The following is a 24,535-nucleotide window of genomic DNA, read 5'->3' as shown; positions in this document are numbered from 1 at the left end:
CAAACTTTCTGCTGAGTGCCGACAGCCGCTTCCTGCTCTGCGGGGAGTTCTTCCAGATCCTGATCAAGGCACAGAGAATTGATCTATCAGATTAACCAGGAAGGAAAGAGTGGGAGAGCGAGTGTGGGAGACTGTGGGGCTGAGTGTTTTCTGCGTAGCAGTCCCCTCCCTTCTGACTTGAGTATTAATTGCTACATTACCGCTGCCATGTAAGAAAGACAGTCAGCAAAGCCTGGGAGAGCTCCAGCTCCTCCCTCCCTGCTCTGCTCAGCTTTACTCTCCTCCTTGGTTCCCTTGGAGTACCTTGTGCCCCAGCAGTGCTGTCCTGGCCCTGGCATCCTGAGGTCCTCCCGTGGCGAGGACTTAAGTGGACAGCAGGAGTGGGTGGAGAGAGGGAGGGAGAGTTTGCCCTGCAGGCTCTCTGGATGCAGAAGCCAGACTCGCTGCAGAGGCAGCTGTGCTGTTCCCGGAGCCTGGCTTTGGGGGTGCATCCGTCGCTCAGGGTTCACCCAGGCAGGCTCCAAGTTCCTGGGGTGCATAAGGTGGGTGCTGTCCCTTCTGGGTGCTGACAGCAGAGCCTGGCTCCCCTCCACCACCATGAGCGGCTGCTCCAAAAGATGCAAGCTCGGGTTCGTGAAATTTGCCCAGACCATCTTTAAGCTCATCACTGGGACCCTCAGCAAAGGTATGGAAACTGGTCTTGCCCCTGCTTTCTGTCTTGATATGACCTGGCTGGTCGTATTGCCTCGGTGTGCTGAGCATGGCCATTCTGGTGCACCCAGGTCTTGGACAAGGCTGGGGAAATTGGTGGCTGGGATTCGAGGTTGCTGACAACCTGGGTCCTGGCTCTGAGTAGGCAGGCACCCAGCCAGGGAACTCAGCTGGCTGTAATTGCCTGGAACTTTGGAAATGGAGTTGGTGGTGTGTGGCTGATAGGTTATGGGCGGGCAGAGGGACAGAACCCTTTCCAGAGCTTTGGAAGTGGCTTAGCGTGACTGGAGTTTCAAGAAGTTATCCACGGAGGGTTGTATTTTGTTGATAAAAGAGAGATTTGATGCAGTGGGTTGTGAGTAATTCTGCAGAACAGAGACGCTTGAGGGGGCCAGCAGGAGGTGGTGATGGACCGGAATCTGCTTTGCACTGGTGGATTCAAGAAACTGGATCAGCTCTGCACCTCAGGTGCCAAGAGCTTCCTCTCATAGGGTTCCAGGGTCTCGTGCTTCTGGGGCTGCATTCATCGTTCTGCTTTCTTGGATCCCTGTCCCTCCACATTTCATGCCTATGTCCGTGCCTGTCTTTTCAGCTTCTCCAAGAACTGGGGTGGCAGGTGGTTTGCAGGAGTGACTGTCTGGGCAGACCAGAAAGTGGCTGTGGAACAGAATTAGGGCTGCAGCCCCAGATGGGCCCACAGCCGGGAGGCAGAAAGAAGGCTAACTCCTCAGGGCCTGGCCCTGTGTCTTAAACCCCGTTTTACACTCGGCACCAGGGAAGGTGAGGCCCTCGGAGGGATCCGGCCAACTTTCTGGAGATGATGTCAAGGGAGAGCGGCAGCGTGATGTGGTTCCACTGGCTGAAAAAATGTCTTTAAATATTCATGCTGTCTTTCAGGAAGAGTCTTTTGGGGGCTGGGGGGGAGAGGCGCTGGAAGCAGCCGGCAGAATATTCAGGGAAGGAGCCCACAAACCTTTGATGGGTTTTTGAAAAATAACAGTGAGAGCAGAGAAAGGCTATGTGCAGCCAGATCTCATGACATGGCTCAGGTGCCTGCTGCCTAGCGGGTCTGGCCCGGTGTACGTTGTGTGGCATGTGTGGGTGGTGGGAATGATGGGATTCTGTTTATCTCCTTCGTTGGGACGTTCTGACCTTCCTGTTATTTTCCTACCATCCTTCTGAAATGGGGCGCTGCTCCTCCAAGGTACCCAGGTGGGCTGAGCCCCCATTGTGGAGGGCCAGGCTGCCTGGCAGAATTACTGGCGGCCAGAAGTGGGGTGAACAGGAGGTTAATGGGTGTAGCTGTGGTGGCTCTCAGTGGCTTTACCTCCTCGAGAAGGAGAAAGCAAAGGGGTTAGGAAATTTCACAAAGTTTCCCCATTCAATCCTCAGAGACAACTGGAAGGTTTTCTTTCCACATTACAGAGAGCAGGACCTAAGAGGGTGAGGAGTGTGAGGCAGCATCCCGTCGCAGCCTCTGATGGAGGGCTTGTCCCCACCTGCAGTCTAGTGGCGACCCAGACCCCACACACAGATGCTCCCTGGATGTCACACTGAATGCCGAGATAGGGGGATCGTGGGGGTTTCCCATAAGTGCAGCAGAAAGAGCTTTGGCCTAAGGAAACCTAGGTCTCAACTCTGATTCTGCTACCTGGGCAAGTCACAGCCTCTCTGAGCCTCAGTTTCTTCATCTGTAAAACGAGTCCATTACCTGCAGCCTGTCTACCTCCTAGCACTGGTGCAAAGATCCAGCGGCACCTAGCCAAGGAATCCCTTTGTGGAGTGTGTTGCCATGACCAGCTGTGAGGGTAGGGTCAGGGCTGAGATGAACATGGGTCTGCAGAGAGAGACCCCAACCCATTCCCCTGGCAGGACCAGGGTCAGAACTCCTCATCTGCTCCTGACTCACTCCTACAGGTGAGTCTGTACTTCCCAAGCAGCACCAAAAGAGGAATGAGATCACAGAAGGCCATTATGCAGCAAGAGGGGTGACTGAAAAAGCAAGCTGGCAAAGGAGAGAGCATGGGCAAAGAACTCTGTGTGCATGTGTATTTGAGAGAGAGAGACAGAGACAGGGACAGAAACAGAGCGAGGGTAGATGGCCAGTTGAATAAATGATCAGGAAGATATTTTCTTCTGCGTATTTGCCTGTGTTCATTCGCTCAGTTTATTTATTGAGCACCTACTCTGTGCCATGCTTATTGCAAGACAACAGACATGTGAATGAATAAGACACAAGCCCTCCATCAAGAGGGCTTGTCCCCACCTACAGTCTGATGGGTACCCAGACCTCACATGCAGATGCTCCCTGGAAGGAGTGCTGAGATGGGGGGACCATGGGGGTCAACAAGCATAGAGAAGAGATGTCTGGGGCAGACTAAGGGGCACCTCCAAAAAGTGACATCTAAGCTGAGACGAAGAGAGGCAGGACTGAGAAGGTGGGAGGAGGCTGAAGCTGGAAGAGGGAGCAGCATCAGAGTGTTGGCCTCTGCAGTGGAAACAGCTGGCGGGTCAGGACAGCTCCCTCTCTCTGCTCAGAATCCCAGAAACTAAGATCCTTGTGACACAGAAGGGACTCTGTGGGGACCTGGCCTTCCTGTGACCTGCTGCAGTAGAGCCTTTCCTGCCGCCAGGGCTGAGAGCGGCAGCCCGTGGGAGGCACTGGGGCAGGATTGTATCTGTGTTCTTTGCTTCAGCTCCGCAGAGAGGACCAAGTGTTTACACAGCCCCGGCTCTGCGCCAGGCACGTGCTGGGCGACTGGTGTTCTACCCAATCCAGGTGTTTGCTGAATATTTGTTAAATAGTGAGGAACACGGGAGCAGGGCCAGGCTGGGAGCAGGGTAGCTGAGAAAGGCCTACAGAGAGTCCAGAAAACAGCTTTCTCATGTTTACACCTCCCCAGGTGGGTTTAGATTCGACCCTATGTGGATACATTATGACTGCTTAATGATTTCTGGTTTTAATTTGATTTCACTTATTCATTATTCATTGCACTGAGTTCTAGATTTGCAGTAATGCAACCCTCAGGAGAGGGATTTTTCTTTGTCCATTGCAGAACTGAGGAATGCAAAGAATGTATTGGACCAGGTACGGCAATTTACTGTTTCTTAACAGCCTTGCAAATACCTGGGGAACAAGGAGGGTCCAGGACCACCCTCCCTGTCCTGCCTGTTCCTAACCCTTGGCCACCTCCTGCCATGCCAGCAATCCTTCTTGCCATTGGTCTAAGAAGCCAGCTCACCCAGATTTCTCATCAGGGCTTATTGCAGAGATAAACTGCTCACGTCCACCTGCTCACATATCTCATCAACCTTGAACTTTCCTTCCTACCCCAATCACAATTTGTGATCTGTGTTCCTTTTAGGAACATGTTTGCTAAAGGCTCTCGTCCCCACTAGACTTCAGCTCCATGAAGGCAAGACCATGTGCATTTTTTTGCTTACCACTGTAGCCAGAGCTACTAGTATGGTGCCCAGAATGGAGTATGTGTGTTACTGTATTAAATGAATGAAACAACACTGCATGGCACAGACACCAGCCATCAGCCTGAGATGCCACCTGGTGCAGGAGCTTTCTAGGAAGCACTATGCAACACCTGTCCCACAGGTGCTCAGCAAATGCTCTCTGAACTCTGTTTAGCTTCAGCCCCAGCCTCCAGCCCTGTCTCTTATACACATCTAGATGTCCCACAGGTGCTCAGCAAATGCTCTCTGAACTCTGTTTAGCTTCAGCCCCAGCCTCCAGCCTGCGTGAGCCTCCCGCCACATAAAACATTCAGGCTCTGTCTGAGCTTGTGTAGTGTCTAGGGAAGGGCATTAAGATTGTTCCCAGAAGGAAAGGCTGGGTGGGCAGGCCTCTGGCATCCCCACTCCCACCCCTCCGGCTCTATTTTTATTTGTTTTATTGACTGGATTTCTCTCAAATTTAAAGAATCTCTTTGGCATTAAAAAAATTTGCAAACCACGAATGCAGTGAGAAGCACAGTTGGTTTCTAGACTGAGACATCCCTGAACGCTGCACACTGGCTCGGAAGCCTCGGACTGGGTCTCTCACCTCCCTGGCATTTAGTTTCCTCGTCTATAAAATCAAATTACAATACCCGTCTTATGGGGTTGAATGAGATTGTGTAGATAAAGCTGCCTGCCTATTAGGTGCTCAGTAGTGTTGACGGATCCGACTACTGTTATTAGCTGATACTCTCATGGTTGAGAGCCCCTCCGGGCTGGGACTCCCTCTCACTCACTCATTGTTTTCTCAGCACCAGGCACAGATTCTGAGAGCAACATCTCGTGATCACTTTGTGAGAGCCTATGGCCTTGTCAGTTACTGCATGACTTTATTTATTTATTTATTTTGAGGCAGGGTCTCACTCTGTTCCCAGGCTGAGTGCAGTGATGCAATCGTGGCTCACTGCAGCCTCGACTTCCTGGGCTCAAGCAATCCTCTCACCTCAGCCTCCCAAATAGCTGAGACCACATGTGTGTGCCACCACAACCAGCTAATTTTTGACTGTTTGTAAAGACAGGGTCTCACTATATCTCAAACTCCCGATTCAAGAGACCCTCTCACCTTGGCCTCCCAAAGTGCTGGGACTACAGGCATGAGCCACCACATCTGACCACTGGGTGACTTTAGACCACTGCTTCCCCTCTGCTGAACTTCTTTTCTTAAGGGCCTGCCCCGAGCCATCTCTCTCACCTGATTCCTTATTAGGAGTTAAAAGCCTGACTCCCAGAGTCAGGCCCCTGCCTGCTGTTTAACCTAGGAGAAGCTCAGCTCCTGGCTCGGATGCTTCGTGAAATCAGGGGTCTGGGGAACCTGCCTCTTCCTCTTTCTGCACAGTCAGCTCCCCACTCCCCTCACAGACTTCCTGGGGGCCTCTGGCAGGAGCCAGAAGTTGTGCAGGCTCCATTCTGGCTGGGGAGGTTTAAACTCATCTCCTTCTGCACACCGGGAACAAATGTTACCCCAGGCACAGATGACAGAGCCAAAGTGAGCAGAAGGGAGGAATCCCATCCAGGAGAGCTTCTAGTGTCCTCCAGGCCACCCATGAGGCTGCGGGGGTGGGGAAAAGGGGTGTGGGAAGATGAGATCTATCTCAAGGACAAGGCCCTGGAGCTGTAACTCTCCCCTCCCGCCCCAGCCCAGGCTGTTCCTCTTTTTTCGAGACAAAACCTCAGCTCCCCCATCAGAGACACACTGTTCCTCTTGCCTCCTCCTCTTGCTGTTCAAGATCCTCAAGAGACTGACCTTGGACCTGGGCATGACTCTGCCTTCAGGCAGGCCAAGCTGGAGTATCAACTCTGCCTTTTCCCAGCTGTGTGAAGTTGTGTCATTTGAACACCACCCCAAGCCAAGCTCCCCACTTTTAATTGGAGATAATAATAACATCAATGGCACAAGACTGTTTTTTAAAGTAATGATGATATTGAGTAAGGGCTAGCAGCTCACAGGCAAATCCCAGCTCTGCTCTTGCAGGGCCCCCTCTTACATTTTGTGCCCTACGCACCTTCCTTGCTTCATTCTAGTCTTGATCCTGGAGGTAGGGATTGCAATCACCATTTCAGCAGATAAGGAAACTGAGGTTTAGCTAAGTGTGGTGGCTCCCCTGGTGAGTGGCAGAGCTGGGATTAGAACGTAGGTCCTGCTGGTGCCAAGACAAGGTACATTCCTCTGCACTCCTAGGGCTGGAGAAGTCATGCCTGCCTGCACTACTCCCCACCTTGCCACCAGCAGAGAGTCCCCCAGCAACCCACTAATTTTCTTGGTGGGTTTTTCCCTGCTGGGTCTTGTCAGAGCAGCCACCTGTCATGCAAAAGGTTGTGACAAATTCCATTAAAGTGTCATCACCTGGGTTATGGGGAAAGGGAACACTCCAGAGGCCAAGGTCAGCAGGACAGCCATACCCATGCTCTCTCAGTATCCTTGTCCCCTCTCAGGCAGGTGTGCGGGCCCAAGGCACCTGCCAGACACTGAATAGTCTCTGCTTACTCCTCCACTGGGTCAGTAGGCCGCTCCCCCATGGAGCGGGGGAAGGACACTTGTCCTTCTTACAGGGCAAGTGTGAGAAGTGGTCTTGGGTGTGGGAAAATACACAAAGCTTTGGACACTAGGCAGAGGATGGAATTGAGGTGTTGCAGCTGTTTACTGGAATTATCTGGGAAAGCAGAGGCCTTCACACTGGGGACTTTGAGACCTGGGAGATACCATGTCCTCTACCAAAAGGAGAATGCCACCTGTCCCGTGAAAAGCTAAGCTTCAATGCTGCCTCATCCTGGGGAAAGAGAGTTCCCCCCATCTGAGTCCTGGTTCGCTCACTGTCCTGGCAGTGAGGGCTGAGCGAGCACTCTGGTCATTTTACCACAGCCCCACTCACTCTCTATAGCTCTGGAACCTCTGAGTGCCGGTGCCTTGTCACAGGAAGAAAGCTTGATTATCCAGGGCTTCTGGGTCCCCGCCTCCCTCTCCAGCCCCAAGCTAGAGCCTGCCAGGAGGGGCGTGTGTTCACCCTGGCCCTCCTGATGTCCAGTAGCCTTCATCCCAGCCTACTGACCCCACCACCCTTGCCCCTCTGCAGCAGGCCCAGCGCTCCCTGACCCATTTGGGTTGTCCAGGTGCTCAGTTCACTGGGGTCTCCATAGTCCCACAGCAGAGGGCAGAGAAGAAGGTGGGATCACCTGCCCCTCTGGAGCTTCCGTGTCTTTCTCCTAGATAACCCTGATATCATGCAGGAATAATTCGTTCAGGGCCATTTATCCTGCCACTGCTGCACAGACATCCTATTAACTTCAGGACCACAGGGGAGCGGCTAGTTTGCTCCAAATTAAAAGTAGCTGGAAATGGGGCCCTCTGGCAGGCAGGAGAGTACAGGCTGCAACACCATAGCCCTGGGAGGAGTGAATCTAGTCAGGTCTTCATCAGCCTTCTAAGGCCTGGGCCTCCTTTGCCGTGCCACAGGGACCCTCATCTTCCCCAGTCTTCTTAGGGTTATAGAATCTCCCCTGGGCCACCTCTCTCACCAGACCCAGGTCCCAAATCCCTGAAAGCCACTGCTTCCCAAGGGTGGAAGTGGCGATGTGAAGTCATCACCATGGAGGGAAGCAGGATGCAGGGTGGGAAAGCTCTGGACCCAGACAGACCTGGGCTCCCACCCTGCCTTGCACCAGCAGGACAGCCTTGGACAAGCCATTCCCCATCTTCAGTCTGTGTCCTTCCGTAAATGGGCCAGTAATTTCCATCGCATGTGGCTACTGGAGATGGAATGAGATGGGACGTGTGACAGGCACAGGACCTGGCTCATAAAAGCTGCTCAGTAAAAGTCAAGTTCCCCACCCTTCTCCTCTCCTGTGATATGACTTCGGACTTGTAGCCAAGAGAAACGAGGTTGAGCTTCTGTGGGTCAAGTCCTCTTCCCGGCTCCTATCCAGATGTGCTGCTGTTCCAAAATTATCCCGCCTGCCCCCAGTCACTCTTGATGACAAGTTCTGTAATTAAAAATGTGCCAGCAACTGAAACGATCCTTTTTATTTAGTTGTTTATGGATTTATTGGCCATCCATTCCCATGAGAACGGGAGCCCTGCAAAAGCGTTCACCACATGGGAATCACGTAGAGTGAGTGCCTCAAGCACCTGCAGCCGGGGAAGGTTGAATAAATGATGACTAAATGCTTTCCCTGCTGAGCAACATCGGGCCGTGTGCCTGGAGTTCCCTTTTTGAGGTCTGGTCTTAGTCAGGCTTTCTCTGCAGCCTGCCACTCCCTATCTCCCTGTTCTGAATTCCTGTGCTGGAGTTTGACAGCAGTGACCAGCCAGAGCCACCTGGATGAGACAAGGGTCAGCGCAAACAAGACCAAAGGCCTGTTCCTGCCCCCATTCCGCTCTCGTGCTCTGCTGGGGGACTGCCCCTGGGTGCAGGTCCGCACCGCCCATGCATCACAGTTGGCCAGGTGCTCTGGTGAGGCGGGGGTTCTTCCCCTTTATCCACCTGCACCCCACCCAGAAGTGCAGGAGGGGGACCCCGCTTAAAGGCAGGCAGGCAGGGAGAGGAGCTTTGGGGGAGAGGATGTGGAAATAAGGAAATTGCATCGGCCTCCTGGGCCAGCTGGAGGAAAGAGAAGCCAGGACTCCTGAAAAAGACTCACGGGAGGTCATTTACTGTCACCACTGACCACCCTCTCTGTACTACTCACAGGTCTCCAGTCTAGGGGCAGAAGAAAGCCTTGCTTCTCTGTTAGAATGAGGGTAGGAGGACCACGAATACAAAGCTAACCTTGGTCCCCGCTGGCTGAAGCCGCTGAGATTCCATTTTGTGTTCTTAGAGGTGCTAAGAACAACAGCTTTGGAGCCAGACCAAAATGGAGGGTTTGAGTCCAAATGCTCACCTTTGATTGCTGTCTTAGGCCATCAGGCTGCTTATCAACCTGATGGCCTAACATCCCATACAAAGACATGGTGGCTTATCAACAACAGAAATGTATTTCTCACAGTTCTGGAAGCTGGAAGTCTGAGATCAGGATGCTAGAACTGTGGAGTTCTGGTGGGGACTCTTCCTGGCTTACAGACAGCATCTCCTGTTGTATTCTCACGTGGAGGAAAGAGAGTAAGGTAGCTCTCCGGCCTCTTCTTATGGACACACCCCACTCAAGAGGCTCCGCCTTCATGACCTCATCACCTCCCAAAGGCCTCACCTTCAAATACCATCGCCTCAGGAGTGGGATTTCAACATGTAAATTTGGGGGAGAGGAGGCAGTAACATTCAGCCCATTGCACTGAGCAAATAGCTTTTTTCTCTGGGCCTCAGTTTCTTCATCTCTAAAATGAAGGAGCTGCTGATTTCAAAGGCCTCTCAGCTTTGGAATTTAAAGATTAAACAAAACTGCAGCACTGCTGGTGGCACCTGCCATGTGCCCAGCATTGCCTAAGCACTCCGTGCCCACCATTTTATTTAGTGCACATGAGAACCCTAGGAGGTAGAGTGCTCTAATTAACCCCACTTGCAGATATAAAGAGCGAGTTTCAGAGAGGGGACGGGCCTGGCTTGGAGTCACACAGCCAGCGTGAAGCGTAGGCACAACTGGAAGCCTAGGCGGCCTGGCTCCAAGCCCTGGGTTTTACCACCCTCCCCAGTCCATCCCCATTACACTTTTTCCATTTCTGAAAATCAGATCCAGGGTAAGAAGGCAACGAAGACAAAACAGATTCCTTCCCAGTTTGGCCAAGAGGCATCACACACTCTTGTTTTAGAAATCAAGATTTCAGGGCCTCCATTCTGACTAAAGAAGTGCAATTGAGGAGAATACCCTCTGAGACCCAAGCCCCGCCAATCCATCCCCTGAACCATTACCCACAGGTCACCTTTCGCAGTCAAACAACAAAACATATGGGGAGCAGGCCCGACAGCCAAGGCTACAGGGAGGGGACAGAAAAGGAAACACCACCCAGCAAGATTTCCAGTTGTATTTCTAGCCTGGCCAATTTTCATTTATTGCTGGAATGAGGTCAGTTGGAAGCTGAGGCAGAGAATTGGGTAGGAATCAGGTAGTGGGGGTGAGATTCTGGGGCTTGTATCTGAGACGCCGGGGTTAGCCTATCCTAATTTTCTTTCTGTAATCTTTTGATTAACCCTGGGCCAGTTTGGATGACATTTTTCAAACCATCTGTGCTTGGCAGGTTGGGCCAAGCCCAGGCTTGCTGCTCGGTATCTGCAGACATCAGCTTGGAGCCGGCTGTCACCCAGAGCCCGGGATGTCTCTCAGCCATGAAGCATATTGGATTGCAGAAAGATCCGCGACATCCCTGTGCTGATTAACTCTGCCCAGGCCTCACAAGTTCAGAAACAGTGGCTTTCATTTCAAACTCAACAGGAAACATGAGGGGAATGGCCATCGCCACCCTCTATTGAGTGCTACTTATTTTCTGTGGGCTTTACAAGGATTCCTGTATTCAGTCCAGCCCTTTCTCTGTGAGTTGTTTTTATTCCAAACCAGGGGCTTTGAGAGGCTGAATAACTTGCCAACATCACAAATACAGAACTGCGGTTTAAAAGGTCACGTGCAAATACTAATGTTCCTTTGAACATGTGTGGTTAAACCTGTCAGCACTGTCACTGCTGTCATGGACTGAATTGTGTCCCTTAAAATGTATATGTCAAAGCCCTAACCCCCAAGGTGGCTGTGTTTGATGATAGGGCCTTGGCACAGGTGATTAAGGTTAAATGAGGTCATAAGGTTGGGATCCTAATCCAACAGGACTGTATCCTTGTAAGAAGGGGAAGAGACACCAGCAGTACACGCACACAGAGGAAAGGCCATGTGAGGACAACATGGCCAACCACAAGCCAGGAGGAGAAACTTCACCAGACACCACCCTTGCCCGAATCTTAGTCTTGAACTTCTAGTGTCCAGAACTGTGGGACAACAGATTTTCGTTATTTAACCACCCAGTCTGTGGCATTCCATTGTGTCAGCCCAAGCAGACAAATATCGCCCCACAGACCATTCTTTGCATAGCATCCTTTCCCATGTTTTTAATTGTGATAAATGTATCTCACATTAAATTTACCATTTTAACCATTTTTAAGTGCACAGTTGTGGCATTAAGTACATTCACATGTTGCGCAACCATCACCACCAACCATCTCCAGAACATTTTTCTTCTTGCAAAACTGAAACTCTGCACTGCACCCATTAAACACTTCCCCATTTCTGCCTACCCTCAGCCTCTGGCAGCCACCACTGTACTTTCTCTCTCTATTAACTTGACTGTTCTAGGTTACTCATATAAGTGAGTCATGAACAGTATTTGTAGTGGCTTATTTCACTTAGTGTAATATCTCTTTTTTTTTTTTTTTTGAGGCAGGGTCTCACTCTGTCACCCAAGCTGGAGTGCAGTGGCGTCATCACAGCTTATTGCAGCTTCTACCTCCCGGGCTCAAGCGATCCTCCCGCCTCAGCCTCCAGAGTAGCTGAGACTACAGGCATGTGCCACCACCACACCTGACTAATTTTTTTATTTTTTGTAGAGACGAGGTTTCACCATGTTACCCAACCTGGTCTCAAACTTGGGATTGGCCCGCCTTGGCCTCCCAAAGTGCTGGGATTACAGGCCACCGTACCCAGCCCTCACTTAGCGTTATGTCTTTAAGGTTCATTCCTGTTATAGCCTGTGTCAGAACTCCCTTCCTTTTTGAGTTTGAACAATATTCCATTGTATGGATACTAAATTTTGCTTTTTTTCCCCATTGATGGACCATTTCCATATTTTTAAAATGAAAAATGAATCACATACAATTATAATCCCCTTGCTGGAAACTGTCGCCAGTGGTTTCTTGACACATTTAGAGTTAAATGCAGACTCCTCTCGGTGGCCTGTTGGCTTTGCATGATCTGTCCTCTGCATTTCTGTCCTTTTCTGCTTGTCTCTCTCTCCCCATGGCTCCACTCCAGGTGATGCACCCCAAACACCAGGCTGCCTTACTCTTGCTAGGATATGGAGCTCCTTCAGCGTCAGGGTCCTCACCGTCCCTGTTCCCTCAGTCTGGGCTCTGGGCTCTTTCTACCAAATCTCCCTGGACTGTCTCCCTCAATTCATTCAAATCCTCTCCTGTCTGCAATGGCTGCTCCCTCCTCATCTCTCCCGACGCATTGCCTAATGCTGCCTTGTTTTTCTGCACAGCGCTTACTGCTCCCGAAACAATATTACCCATGTATTTGCTTGGTGTTTTTAAATGTTTTAATGGAAATTGTCTGTGTTTAAGGTATACAGTGTGATGTCTTGATACACACATAGATAATGGCCTGATTATCACAGTCAAGCTAATGAACACATCCATCTCTTCTAATAGTTACCTTTCTGTGTGTGGTGAGAATTACTCTCTTAGCAAATTTCAAGTGTACAGTGCAGTCTTATGGACTACAGTCTCCTTGCTGTGCATTACTCTAGAGCTTGCTCATTCTCCACAGCTGAAATTCTGTACCCTTTGGCCAACATCTGCCTGTTATTCATTTGTTTATGATCCAGCTCATCCACTAAGAGTCCAGCCCTGTGACGGCAGGGAATTTTGCCTGGTCTTGACTACTTCCCCAGCACCTGGTGCAGGGCCTAGTATATGGTAGGACCTCATTGGGAGTTGAGAGGTCGAGCTGGCTGATGAGGAACCCGAGGCCCGGGGAAGGCCACCCAGCAAGCCAGAGGCAGAGCTGGCCCTTGAACCAGGGCCTCCCCATCTTCCCATTCCCTACAGGTTCGGCACTGCATGCCCTTTAAAGGCTCCAGTTTTGTATCTACCATTCCCACATCCGTCTGTCCTTCCACACTTCCTCCTTAGCAAGGCCGCCCATGTTCCTGCCTCCAGGACATGAGGGGTTAATTAAGATAGTCATCTAGCTTCTCAGGCTACCATCCTAAGAACGGCCCTCCTCTGTTACTGCAGCTGACGGGCCATTTGATTCACTTTGATTTGTTCTTGCCATGGAGAGAGGGGAACCTGTCGCTGGGAAAGGATGGTGATGGTTTCCAGTGAGCTCTGCTCCATTCAGCCAAGGGGCTCTTCCGGGAGGGCATGAAGTGAGCAGTCACCAGCGAAGGCATCTGGGAGCTGCGGACGCAGCTGGCTTCCATGGCTGTGCTCCCCTCCAGCCCTTGAGGATCCAGGACTTTCTGGAAACATGACTTTCCGAGTTCACTGGATGCCAAATCCATTACCACCAAATTGTATGACCTTGGGAAGTCCAAGGGAGTCACTCCCTTGAGCGTAGCTTCCTTTCCTGTAAAATGTGTGCAATAATGCCAGTACCACAGGTTTATTAAAGTAATGCACTTGAAAGAGTTTAGTGCAGTGCTTGTGTCAAATTAAGGATTCAGCAAATGATGAGGTGGTTTTGCTTTTATTTGGCTTTGCTCTTTATTAGGGCTGAGCTTAAATCTCCCTCATTGCATCCTAGTCAAACCAGGGACCTCCCGTGTCATGGGAAATGACTGGGTGACGGAAATCACCCATGTGGGCCAGAAAAGAGTGAGAGATGTTTTCAACATACTCTTTGCCTTTCCTTTCCCTCCCTGGGATGCAAGTATCAGTGACAAAGAGTCTTATTCTAGGGAGATGAGATAGGAGAGCTCACACTCCATTCATTCAGCAAGCTCCTCATGTCCAGAAACTTTAAAGTCTCCTGTGCACTCCTGCCCTACTCCCGGCCCACACTCTTCTACTGATGAAAAATAAGAAGGGGCAGTAAAACCTTGTCTTTGTATAGTCCACCGGGGGCTCAACAGAAGGAGGTGGAGGAGGCCTCAGACCTGAATGTTGTGGCAGTCACTGCACCCTGGGTCAGAGCCCCCTGAGGACACCACCCTGGAAGGGAGAAGCTGGCTGGAACCACAAAGCCCCATGGACAAGCAGGCTCTGGCACTGACTTTGAGCATTTGCTGTGCCTGCTGGCTTGTCTCACAGGGCATCATGAGGTAAAAAGACAGCAGGCACGAGGTAAAAAGACAGCAGATATAATTCGCATTATATCTGGGAATTTCAGTCTGGCCAAGGGAGCTTCTGAGAGCCTGAAGGTGGCCAGCATGTGACTGGAAGTCAAGGCTACATGACACAGTGACCAGCATGAGACTCCTCCAAATGTCCTCAGCATAAGGATGGGGAAACTGAGGCCAGAGCAAGGAACGCCCTTGAATAAGTTATCCTCAAAACGGAGCCTCCTCTGGCTGGTAGCTGAGGGCACAGGGATGGAGAGTAATCTGGCCCCTCCTGGAAGTGGTGGCCGCCCAACAGATGGCTCTTCATTGCCACACAGTCGGTGACTCACAGACCAAGCAAGACCCCTCGCCTCTTCCCTTCGTGTCTGCGCTCTTTCCTCTTTCCTTCATGGCCTCACCTCTAGGGGAGACTCCCAAGCCTCTCTCTCTTGCCTTGGCTCGTTTCTTAAGCTCCAGGCCTACAGGTGACTCTTTGACTGGATTGTGAACTTGTTGGGAGGGCACGGGCTACATTTTACCTATTTAAGAATGTGCAGGCTGGCATGGTGGCTCACACCTGTAATCCCAACACTTTGGGAGCCTGAGACGGGTGGATCACTTGAGGTCAGGAGCTCGAGACCATTCTGACCACAGCGAAACCCTGTCTCTACTAAATATACAAAATTAGCTGGGCACAGTGTCACATGCCTGTAATCCCAGCTACTTGGCAGGCTGAGGCAGGAGAATAGCTTGAACTGGAAGGTGGAGGTTGCAGTGAGCCACGATTGCACCATTGCACTCTGGTGTGGGCAACAAGAATGAAACTCCGTCTCAAAAAAAAAAAAAGAAGGATATGCAGCACCCAACACAAGACCTGGCATAGCGTAGGGGCCTAACAAATGGATGGATGGATGGAGGATGGGAGGAAGGACCACTAGACCCTTCTAGTTGAATGTCTTTCTCTAGCCCCTACTCAACCCTTGTAAAACCAAAGCAGACCTCTCTCTCCTGATTTTACTCTTTCTCTTTACATGTCCCGGTCTTGAACTTTGTTCTTTCCATCTGTCACTCCCTTTCCATTCTCAGAACCGTTCCTGAAGTCTGAAACTTTCTAACTTCTCAACTGCTTTGCCGCAGCAGCCTGCAGACTACATTTCTTCCCATTTCTTCCCTCTCTGCTCCTCCACAACATTCCAAAGAGATGGCCCGCCCAACCCATTGACCCAGAAGCCCTACTTCTAGAAATCTATTCTAAGATTCACAGATGTGCATACAGACTTTTATTGATGTGCATACAGACTTTTATTTAGAGGTACTCATTATGGTATTATTGCATTATTTATAATAGTGAAAAACTGGAGGCACTCTAAGTGTCAATGGAAAAAAATTGTGCATTAAATACATTTTGGTTCATCTATCTGATGGAATAATATTAAACTGTTGAAAATTATTTTAAGAACTGATTAATAACCTACAGAAATGCCATTGATATCATATCAAGTAGGAAGCCAGGAGAAAAACAACTGTGTACTCAATGAAGTTCCAGTCTGTGGGAATAGTTGTGTATGGAAAAGTAAAATAGAGAAGAAATAAACTGAAACATTAGTGTGGGTTTTAGCTCGGATTAAGGTCAGCTTTTAAAGTTCTTTTTTATTTGTTTGTTTGTTTGCTTGTTTGTTTGCTTTTTTGAGATGGAGTCTCCCTCTGTCACCAGGCTGGAGTGCAGTGGTGCAATCTCGGCTCACTGCAACCTCTGCTTCCTGGGTTCTTGCCTCCCGAGTAGCTGGGATTACAGGTACATGCCACCACACCCAGCTAATTTTTGTATTTTTAGTAGAGACGGGGTTTCATCATGTTGGCCAGGATGGTCTCCATCTCCTGACATGATCCGTCCACCTCGGCCTCCCAAAGTGCTGGGATTACAGGCGTGAGCCACCGCCCCCGGCCTAAATTACTTCTTGATGCTTCTCTGCATTGTCTGAATTGTCTTCAATAAGCATCCATATTTAATCAGAAACCATAAACATATCATTCACTAAATACACATCTTCAATTGTATAGTTTTCAATATGGGAACGAATGAAAGTTCTGCTTTCACTGGCGTATCATGCCATGTGGCAGTACACCCGAAACTACCAGATTTGGCATTCCCAGCCCTAACCCCACAGTCTCAGACCTCAGCCCATTCCCTATTCCTGTCTCCCCGCGACCAAACCCACACACACATTCTCCTCCAGCCAAACTGGTCCCCACATGTTTTCCAAACCAGCCTTCTGTTCTATGTTCCTCAGCCTAACCCTCAAATGATTCAGAAACACACATGCACATGCACAGAGAGAGAAATAGAGACAGAGAGAAAATCCAAATATGATAAAATACTGATCATCATTAGTGAACCTAGGTGAAGGGTAGGCATGCTCACAATTTGCATTGTAGTTGAATATTTTCAAAATAAAAAGCTTGGGAAGTAAAGGAGCAGTGTAGTATAGTATTTAAAGGCATAAATTCTGCATGAAATTACCTTATTTCAAGTTCCAGTCCCACTGCCTATTAGTTGGGAAGTAGTAACATTAGGCAAGGTACTTACTTTCTAAGACTCAGATTCTTCATCAGTAAAATGGGGATAATCAAAATCTTAGTGTATTTGTTTCCTACTGTTGCCCAGAGAATGGAATGTATGTGTGTAAAAGGCTTGGTTAAGAGTGCCACACACCCTTGATCATGAACTGTTAGTATCAATCCTAAATATAGAAATCAATTTCTTAACCGTGACTCTATTCATGATATTCTCTACCCCCATAACCTACTCATCCCTGGACAACTAAGTAAAGCGCTACAGCTTTGAAATCTTTGCTTGCATGGTCTTTTTTTCTGCCACTGGCCCTGAAAGCTGCTCCAATGCAGTGCCTGTCTCGCTGGTATCCATATCTCCAGGCCCTGGCACAGAGCCTGGCAAGGGGGAAGAAGCCATTAAATGCACCGAACCCCAAATGAGAAACTCAAAGGGTTCAAGCTGTACTTTAAAGAAAACTCTTCTCATCAGGACCAAGTTTGCAATTTTGCTGATGCAGCCACTCTATTCCCATGGGCTTCCTTGAGATAAGGCATCACCTTGATAAATTAGCTGTGGATATAGGCATCTTGCAGTTGGCATGGGAAAGCAATTTAATTTCAAATTAAGCCTGATTTCTGGGCCAAGAGGTTTGCCTACCTTGCACTAGGAGGATTATTCTGGCCAGGACTATTATTATCACAGATCATGATTCTACCATGAAGTGGACTCTCAAGGAAGCTGATCCTTCAACCCTTGGAATGGTTCAGTGAGGCAGAAATACGGCCTCTGTGGTTAGGACCATTTCTCCCCAGGAAATAAGTTCATACAAGTAGAGTCAGGAAAGTTGAAAGCAAAGATAGGCAGTCTGTTTTTGGGCAAAATTTTTAAGTCAGGGTACCCCTAGAAATGAAGCAAGAGGTGAGAGAGGGAGGGAGGCAAGGCAGTCATCAATCAGGTCCATAAGCAAGAGAGGCGGGAAGTTGCTAGGGAGAGAAAGAAGGCAAGAGGGAGTTCTCTGAGCCCAAATGAAAAGAATCTGAAATATCGGTGGAAGGAGACACACTTGCTTGAAGTGAGAACAGACATTTGTGAAGCATCTTTTATGCACTGTGCTGAGTACTCCACATTCATGATTGATGATTCAATGCACCCTGTAAAACAAACACTGTGAGGCTCATTTTCCAATTGAGGAAACTGAGATTCAGGAAGATAAAATAAACTGCCCAAAGTCATAAACAAGACAGATTCAAACTCTTGTTTTCCTGAGCTTTTCTCCCTGCAGGCTCCTTCTCAAAGACAAATACAAAAATATCATTTAGGGCCATAAGGATAATGCCACACTCAGCTGTATCTTACCCACCAAAATTGTAAGCATGAGAAAAAGGCTTTCAAACAAGTCCTGAGAGAGTGAAAATAAATGGTGGCTGAGGCTGCTTGGGGCGAATGATCTGATGGAAGAGCTAACAATATCCACTTCTCTTTCGGGTGTTGTTTTTGCTCCCATCTGCCCCTCAAGGAGGGAGACTTGAGACCTGGGTACCATGGCCGAGCGTGGCTGAGAGGCTCCTGTGAGGTCAGGAGCTCCTCCGACAGCTTAGACTGTTTCAAACCAGTGGGATTCTGGCTTGTGGCTGAGGGGATTTCAATTTGGAAGGGTTGGAAAGAAATAACAGAGGGGAATGAGGGATCGTGACTAGTGGAGCCACAGAAAATTTAGTTAGATGCCAAGAAGGTGTGACATGGCCTAAGTTTAATTAACGATAGTAAAAGAGGACTCTAAGGCAATATGTAAGCAAGCATGCTGTCAACTCCTTTACGAATTCTAGAGCACATGATTAAACCCGTGGTTTGGGAACACTTATGGAAAAAAGTAGAAATGAATGAGAGGAGGGTGCAGTCACTGAGAAGGAGCCCTGCCGGTGGACCAGACTCACTTTTGTTCTGCTTTTGCATAGTGACCAGTTCAAGGATCGCTGCAACCATAGTGTGCCTGGGTTCCAGTTGGGTGTGTGATGAGCTATGGATTGGAAAGCGTGGGTTCAGGCAGGTGGTAGTTGATCTCGTGGTCCTGTCTGTCTTGGCAGTGCCCACAGTAGAACCTTTGTGGGATTTTTTCAGATCCTTCTGCTTGGCCATCACCTCCACATCTATTGACACTTCAGAGGAGTGGCCCCAGGGAGTCAATTGAGAGCCTGGGCTCTGTAATGGAAAGGTATATGGAGGCATCTAACAAGCTCTCAATAGTTGACCTTGACCTGCTTGGCATTTTCCACTTTTGTTATGGGGTGAAAACTAAAGAACAAGATTCCTTGTGGTTAGAGAGTATTCTGGAGCAATACTGCCTAGATTTGAACCCCAGCTCTGCTATTTGCTAACTTCTGACTTGGGGCAAGTTAAATCTTTTCCTTGTGCCTCCATTGGCTCATTGGTGAAATGAAGATACTAGTAATAACCTCAAAGGATGTTGTTACTGTTCAATGAGCTGTGCCTGGAAAGATCCTGGCATTCAGGTAGGTGCTCAACAAATGCTAGCCCTTATTACCATTAGGAATGACAGATTCTTGCACAGGAAGTGGTCAGCTAAATATATGCCCAAATGGAAGTGACTGCATCTTGCTATAGTGAGTTATTCATCCAAAGAGGTGTTGCTGCAGGTTGTCATTAAAAAGGACTATTGTAGAAAGAGTGTGACTGCGTTCTCCCTGACGATACTTCTGACACCACATAAGAAGGTTTTTTTCCCCTACTGATACCAACTAGTTCTGGCACCAACTGGGTGTCCTACAATTTATTTCAATTCTTGACACTAACTACCCACAGTTAGCTCAGGCCCCACAGGTTAAGAAGTCAGTCCCACAAGACTGCCCCATTCAAATGCCACCCACCAATAGAGTGTCCTGGCTATCCACACACTACCTGACTGACTGGGCATTCCTACAACCTCCCCTGCATCTCCAGGGAGGATATAATAATTTACTAGAGCGATCCACAGAACTCAAGAAAGCACTTTACTTACTATTAATACTTTACTTACTCTTACATGTTTACTGCAAAGGAAAAACAGCCAGATGGAAGAGACGCACAGGGCAAGGTATGAGGGATGCAGCGTGGAGGTGCAGTTTCTGGGCCCTCTCCCAGCACCTTGACGTGTTCACCAGCCCAGAAGCCCCCCAAACCCTATTATTTAGGGGATTTTTTGAAGAGTTCACTACATAGGCATGATTGTTAAACCACTGGCCATTGGTGATTAAACTCCACCTCCAGCCCCTCCTCTCTCTGCAGAGGTTGCAGGGTAGAGCTGAAGGTTCTAATCCTCGAATCAAGGCTTGGTCCTTCTGGCAAGCAGCTCCCATCCTGAAGCTATTTACAGACCCACCAAGAGTTGTCCCATTAGAACAAAAGATACTCCTGTCACCCCTAAAGGATCTCTGTACCAAAGACTAAATAATTTTCTGTGGCACAACGGAGAGTTCAAGCACCAAACAGAAAGTGGAGAAGTGCTAGATGATCTCTAAAGTCTTACTGGCACTTAGAGAAGAAGCATTTGTATTTGAACACATGAAATCAAAGGGGAGTTGAGTAGCAGGGGCTCCAGAATTGACAGAGGAGGAGGACTCAGTGCACCAGTCTTGTGGGGCGTGGGGACAGAAGACATGTCCCGAAGCCGCATGTGCCTCTCAAGCCCCTGCTTTTGTTTTATGTGTACTGGGGATAGGGGAGGTTGGTATGAGATGATGGAGATTATGGGAGAACACAGTCCATCTAAGCCACCTTTGACTCTGCAACTGGGGGAGATGCAGCAGGCCTGGGGAGGAATCACAAATGTGGTCCAATACTCAGTTTAGAGTTGTTGGCTTTGCTTCCATATACCTCCCGTTCTCATCTCCCAAATCCTTTGAGGAAGTTGGCTGATGAAAATGTACTTATATAAGTAGGAAGGGAGAGTTGTGCAAAGCTAGGAAGAAGCTGAGTTCTGCATCAGAGGGGACATGAGAAAAATCCAGGAAAGCACTGTGGAGAGGAGGATGATCCATCAACTGACTCATCTTGGGGAACAGGATCTGGGAGCCAGAGGTGATGCAGAAAACTAAAGCCCTCCTCCTGGCCCCCGGTGGGAATCTGATGGAGCCTGGTGGAGAGCTTCACATTTCCACAGGGCACAGTGTGGGAAGAGTCTGGAGGCCTCATCTCTGGATGCGCTAGATTGGCAGTGCTGAAGCTTTTCATCCTCAGGACCCCTTTACATGCTTGAAAAAGATCAAGGATCCTAAGAGCTTTGGTGTATATGGGTTATATCTATTAACAGTTACCATTTTCGAGATTAGAACTAAGAATGGTAAAAATATTTAATTTGAATTTACTTATTTAAAAATAATAATGCATCCATTAGCTGTTAACAAAGTAACATAATTTTGTGAAAAACAATTATATGTGCCAAAAAATACATTGGGAGAAGTGGTATTGTTTTATATTTTTCGCAAATCTCTAATGTGTTAGTTTGCTTTAGAAAGGCAGCTGGAATCTCATTGCTATGTCGACATTCAGACTATTGTAACAATGCATGTTACGTGACCTCTGGAACATTCCACTGCACTCTCATAACAATGAAAATGAAAAAGGCAAATAGTGTCTTAGTGTTATTACGACAGAGTTTGGACTTTGCAAGCCTCCACTTTGAGAACTGCTACACTGGACTCTAGTGAATTTCTCCATGTGTCTCTGGTCTTCCTTTGGCCATTTTCTTTCCGCTCCATATCACAGGGCAATGGCTGGTAAGGTACAGGAAGGTGGCACTTTGTTCAAACAGTGTCTTCTTAAATATTTCATAGAATTCAAACTCCCCCAAACACAAGACTAATTCAAAGAATACCGGATAGTCTCACATAACAGCCTGTGCTGCCAATGAACAATAAAGTAAGTGCAGTTTGCAATGCCCTGACCCAAGGAGTTTAAGATCAATTTTGGATGAATTGTTGATTTAGAGGAGGAACTGGTATCACTTCAGCAAGTCACAAAAAATAAGATTATATTAGTATTTATATTGCACTATTTTAAATTTGCATAAAGCCGAGTCTTCACTGTGAAGAAAGAAGCCCCTCACAATGATTGGTGAAGGGTAGGGAGAGAGAATGGCAAGAAGACACCAAGTTCCTTGCAGGCAAGCGAGTAGATACACCATAAAAGTGAAGTGAAATTCTGGTCCTCTGAGATCTTCAAAAATAGAAGAAACCCTCATTTCTTTCCTCCTCTGGTTGCAGCTTGGACTGATGAGCTAAAGCTCTGTCTGAGACCTGGCACTGTTAGGATGTCCCCCAGGGTCCTTCCCACCCCAGTGCTGGAGCTCAGGGGGCCCCTTGCCTCTGATTTCCACCGTTTTGTCTGCGTTCTGGAGGAGGGCACATGGGAGAACCATCCAGGTGCACCTCTCCGGTGTGAGTCACTGGCCCATGAGAGGACAGTAATAAATAATGGAAGCACTAGACACTCATTAGCAGAGTGGTTTATTGAGAACTGATGAAGGTTATCTGCTCCCAGGCAGATATTATTGCAAAAAACACGTAAGCGCAGTGTCTAACTCCATTATGCCTAAATTCCCATTATTTCATGCTTATCCTTTGCATATAGTTGTGTGAGCAGCAGACAGTTGTGGCATTTGCTAGAAGGCCGGTCTTTGTTAACAGGAGGAGAACATCTGTCTCAAGCAAATGAAGGTCATCATTAATAATTTATGGGACAGTGGGGGTTAGGCATCCCCACATACTAATTTTCCCAGGGGAACATGGCCTTTTTCCCTGCAGGGATTGTTTGGGTGTTCTGAGTTTCTGTGTGTTTTAGTCCCAAATTCAGGTGCATGGAAACCATTGACAAAATAGGCCCTTTAAATCAGACTCCCAGTTGGGACTTCCTTTCTTATTTTTCTACCTTTTTTAACTTATATTTTTGAGATAATTGTAGATTCACATGCAGCTGTATGAGATAATACAGAAACATTCTGTGCCCCCCCTACCTAATGTCCCCAATGGTAATATTTAATATTTTGCAAAACTATAGTACAATATTACAATTAAGACTTTCTTAAAAGACTCACATGAGGGCCCTTGAGACTTCCCTGATCCCGGAAGGGAAAAATTCCGGGGAATGATGAGCTGCCTGCCTTTGGAAGGAAGGTCCACCAGGTAAGAAACTGGAGGCCACAGGGATACCTCAGGGCTCCCTGGCTAGAAGTGGCAGATGCTGGTGCAGATTCCAGGGCCTTGCCTCAGAACTCCAACCTGCATGAGGGCACCTGGGTTCCAGGGATGCAGCACAGCTCCCTGCTTGGCCCCTGTGGCTTTGGGTGGCTGTCTCTCAGCCCTTCAGCTGGCTCTGCTGAGTTCTGTGGTTGAGATGCCAGGCTCTGGAATCACACAGCTCCAGGCTAGAGTCCTAGCCCCTCACTTTACAGATGGCCTTGGCCAGTTACCTCTTACAGCCTCAGTTTTTCATAGTAACTTAGATTGCACTTACCATATGTCACTATCCTAGGAAATTTACATAAGAATTCGTTTCATGCCAAAACTCTATGGAAAGATACTATTATTAGTCCCATTTTGCAAATGAGGAAACAGGCACAGACAGGTTATTTGCCCAAAGTCACTCACCTTGTGAATGGCACTGTTGGAATTTGAACACAAATAGTGCACATCCCAGGTCCACATACTTAGCCACTGTCCTCTGTTGCTTCTCATCATCTATGAGGCAGGTTCAGGAGTACCTCATTTTTTTTTTTTTTTAACAAGGCGAACTAATTAGCACAGTGCCTGGCACAGAATAAACAAACACCCATACATACCAGATAACACTGTTAGTATAACTTTTGGAAGTTTGTGAGTATTCATGACGTATTCTTGTTACTAACAATAGCTCTTCTTTCCTGATCCTCTCCCTTCTCCTACCTTCCACCCTCCAAGAGGCCCCAGTGTGTGTTGTTCTCCTCCTTGTGTCCATGTGTTCTCATCATTTAGCTCCCACATATAAGTGAGAATATACAGTATTTGGTTTTGTGTTCCTGCGTTAGTTTGCTAAGGATAATATTGGGCCTCCAGTTCCATCCATGCCCCTGCAAAGGACATGATCTCCTTCCTTTTTATGGCTGCATAATATTCCATGATGTATATGTGCCACATTTGCTTTAATAATGGGCACTAGACTTAATACCTGAATGATGAAATAATCTGCACAACAAACTTCCATGACACAAGTCTGCCATGTGACAAGCCTGCACGTGTACCCTGCAACTTAAAATGAAAGTGAAGAAAACAAAAACAAACAAACAAACAAAAACTCTAGTTGCCATTTTAGACACCTATGATGTGTCAAACATTCCTTCAGCCCTCCCAACTATCCAGAAGGAGTCCTTCTTTTATAGATGGAAAACCTAAAAATCAAAGAGATGAAATCGGGCAGCGGTAGAGACCCAAGATTCAAACCCAAGAAAGATCAGTAGGATTCAAACCCAAGAGCTACATCTTAGACTCGCAGCACTGGAAGAAACTTCAGACACCGGCCTAACTTCAACTCAGCTCAGGACTGGTCCTGCTGAATGGTCACTCATCTGCTCTGAAAAACCCGGCGACAGGATGCTCGCTTTCTACACCAGTAGTTCTCCGGCTCGAGGTGTGCCACGGAATCCCCTACATCATTGTTAGAACACAGAGCATTGCTACCCCGACCCTGTGCAGGGCTTCTGGCGCGGTGGGGCTGGGACAAGGGCCTGAGAGTGTGCAGTTCTCACAAGCTGCCCCAGGATCCTGATGCTGCTGGTCCAGGGA

General features: G+C 48.3%; 1 protein-coding gene across 2 annotated transcripts in view; it reads left to right on the top strand.

Moving 5' to 3' along the window:
* The first annotated feature begins 217 nt into the window (after nucleotides 1-217).
* The window catches only part of KCNIP1 (Kv channel interacting protein 1), a 392,942-nt gene continuing 368,624 nt past the window's right edge, over nucleotides 218-24,535 (top strand). Inside the window, exon 1 of one of the 2 annotated variants that reach the window (XM_011968658.1) lies at nucleotides 218-685. In XM_011968658.1, the coding sequence (XP_011824048.1) occupies nucleotides 598-685 (88 nt within the window). In that variant the 5' untranslated portion in view covers nucleotides 218-597. The remainder of the gene's footprint in view (nucleotides 686-24,535) is intronic. The other variant, XM_011968656.1, reaches the window with a different exon arrangement.

Source organism: Mandrillus leucophaeus, unplaced genomic scaffold (genome assembly GCF_000951045.1).
Source record: "Mandrillus leucophaeus isolate KB7577 unplaced genomic scaffold, Mleu.le_1.0 Scaffold855, whole genome shotgun sequence".
Taxonomy (NCBI): Eukaryota; Metazoa; Chordata; class Mammalia; order Primates; family Cercopithecidae; genus Mandrillus; species Mandrillus leucophaeus.
The sequence above is the reverse complement of the archived record's forward strand: the minus strand, read 5'-3'. Positions and strand labels throughout refer to the sequence as shown.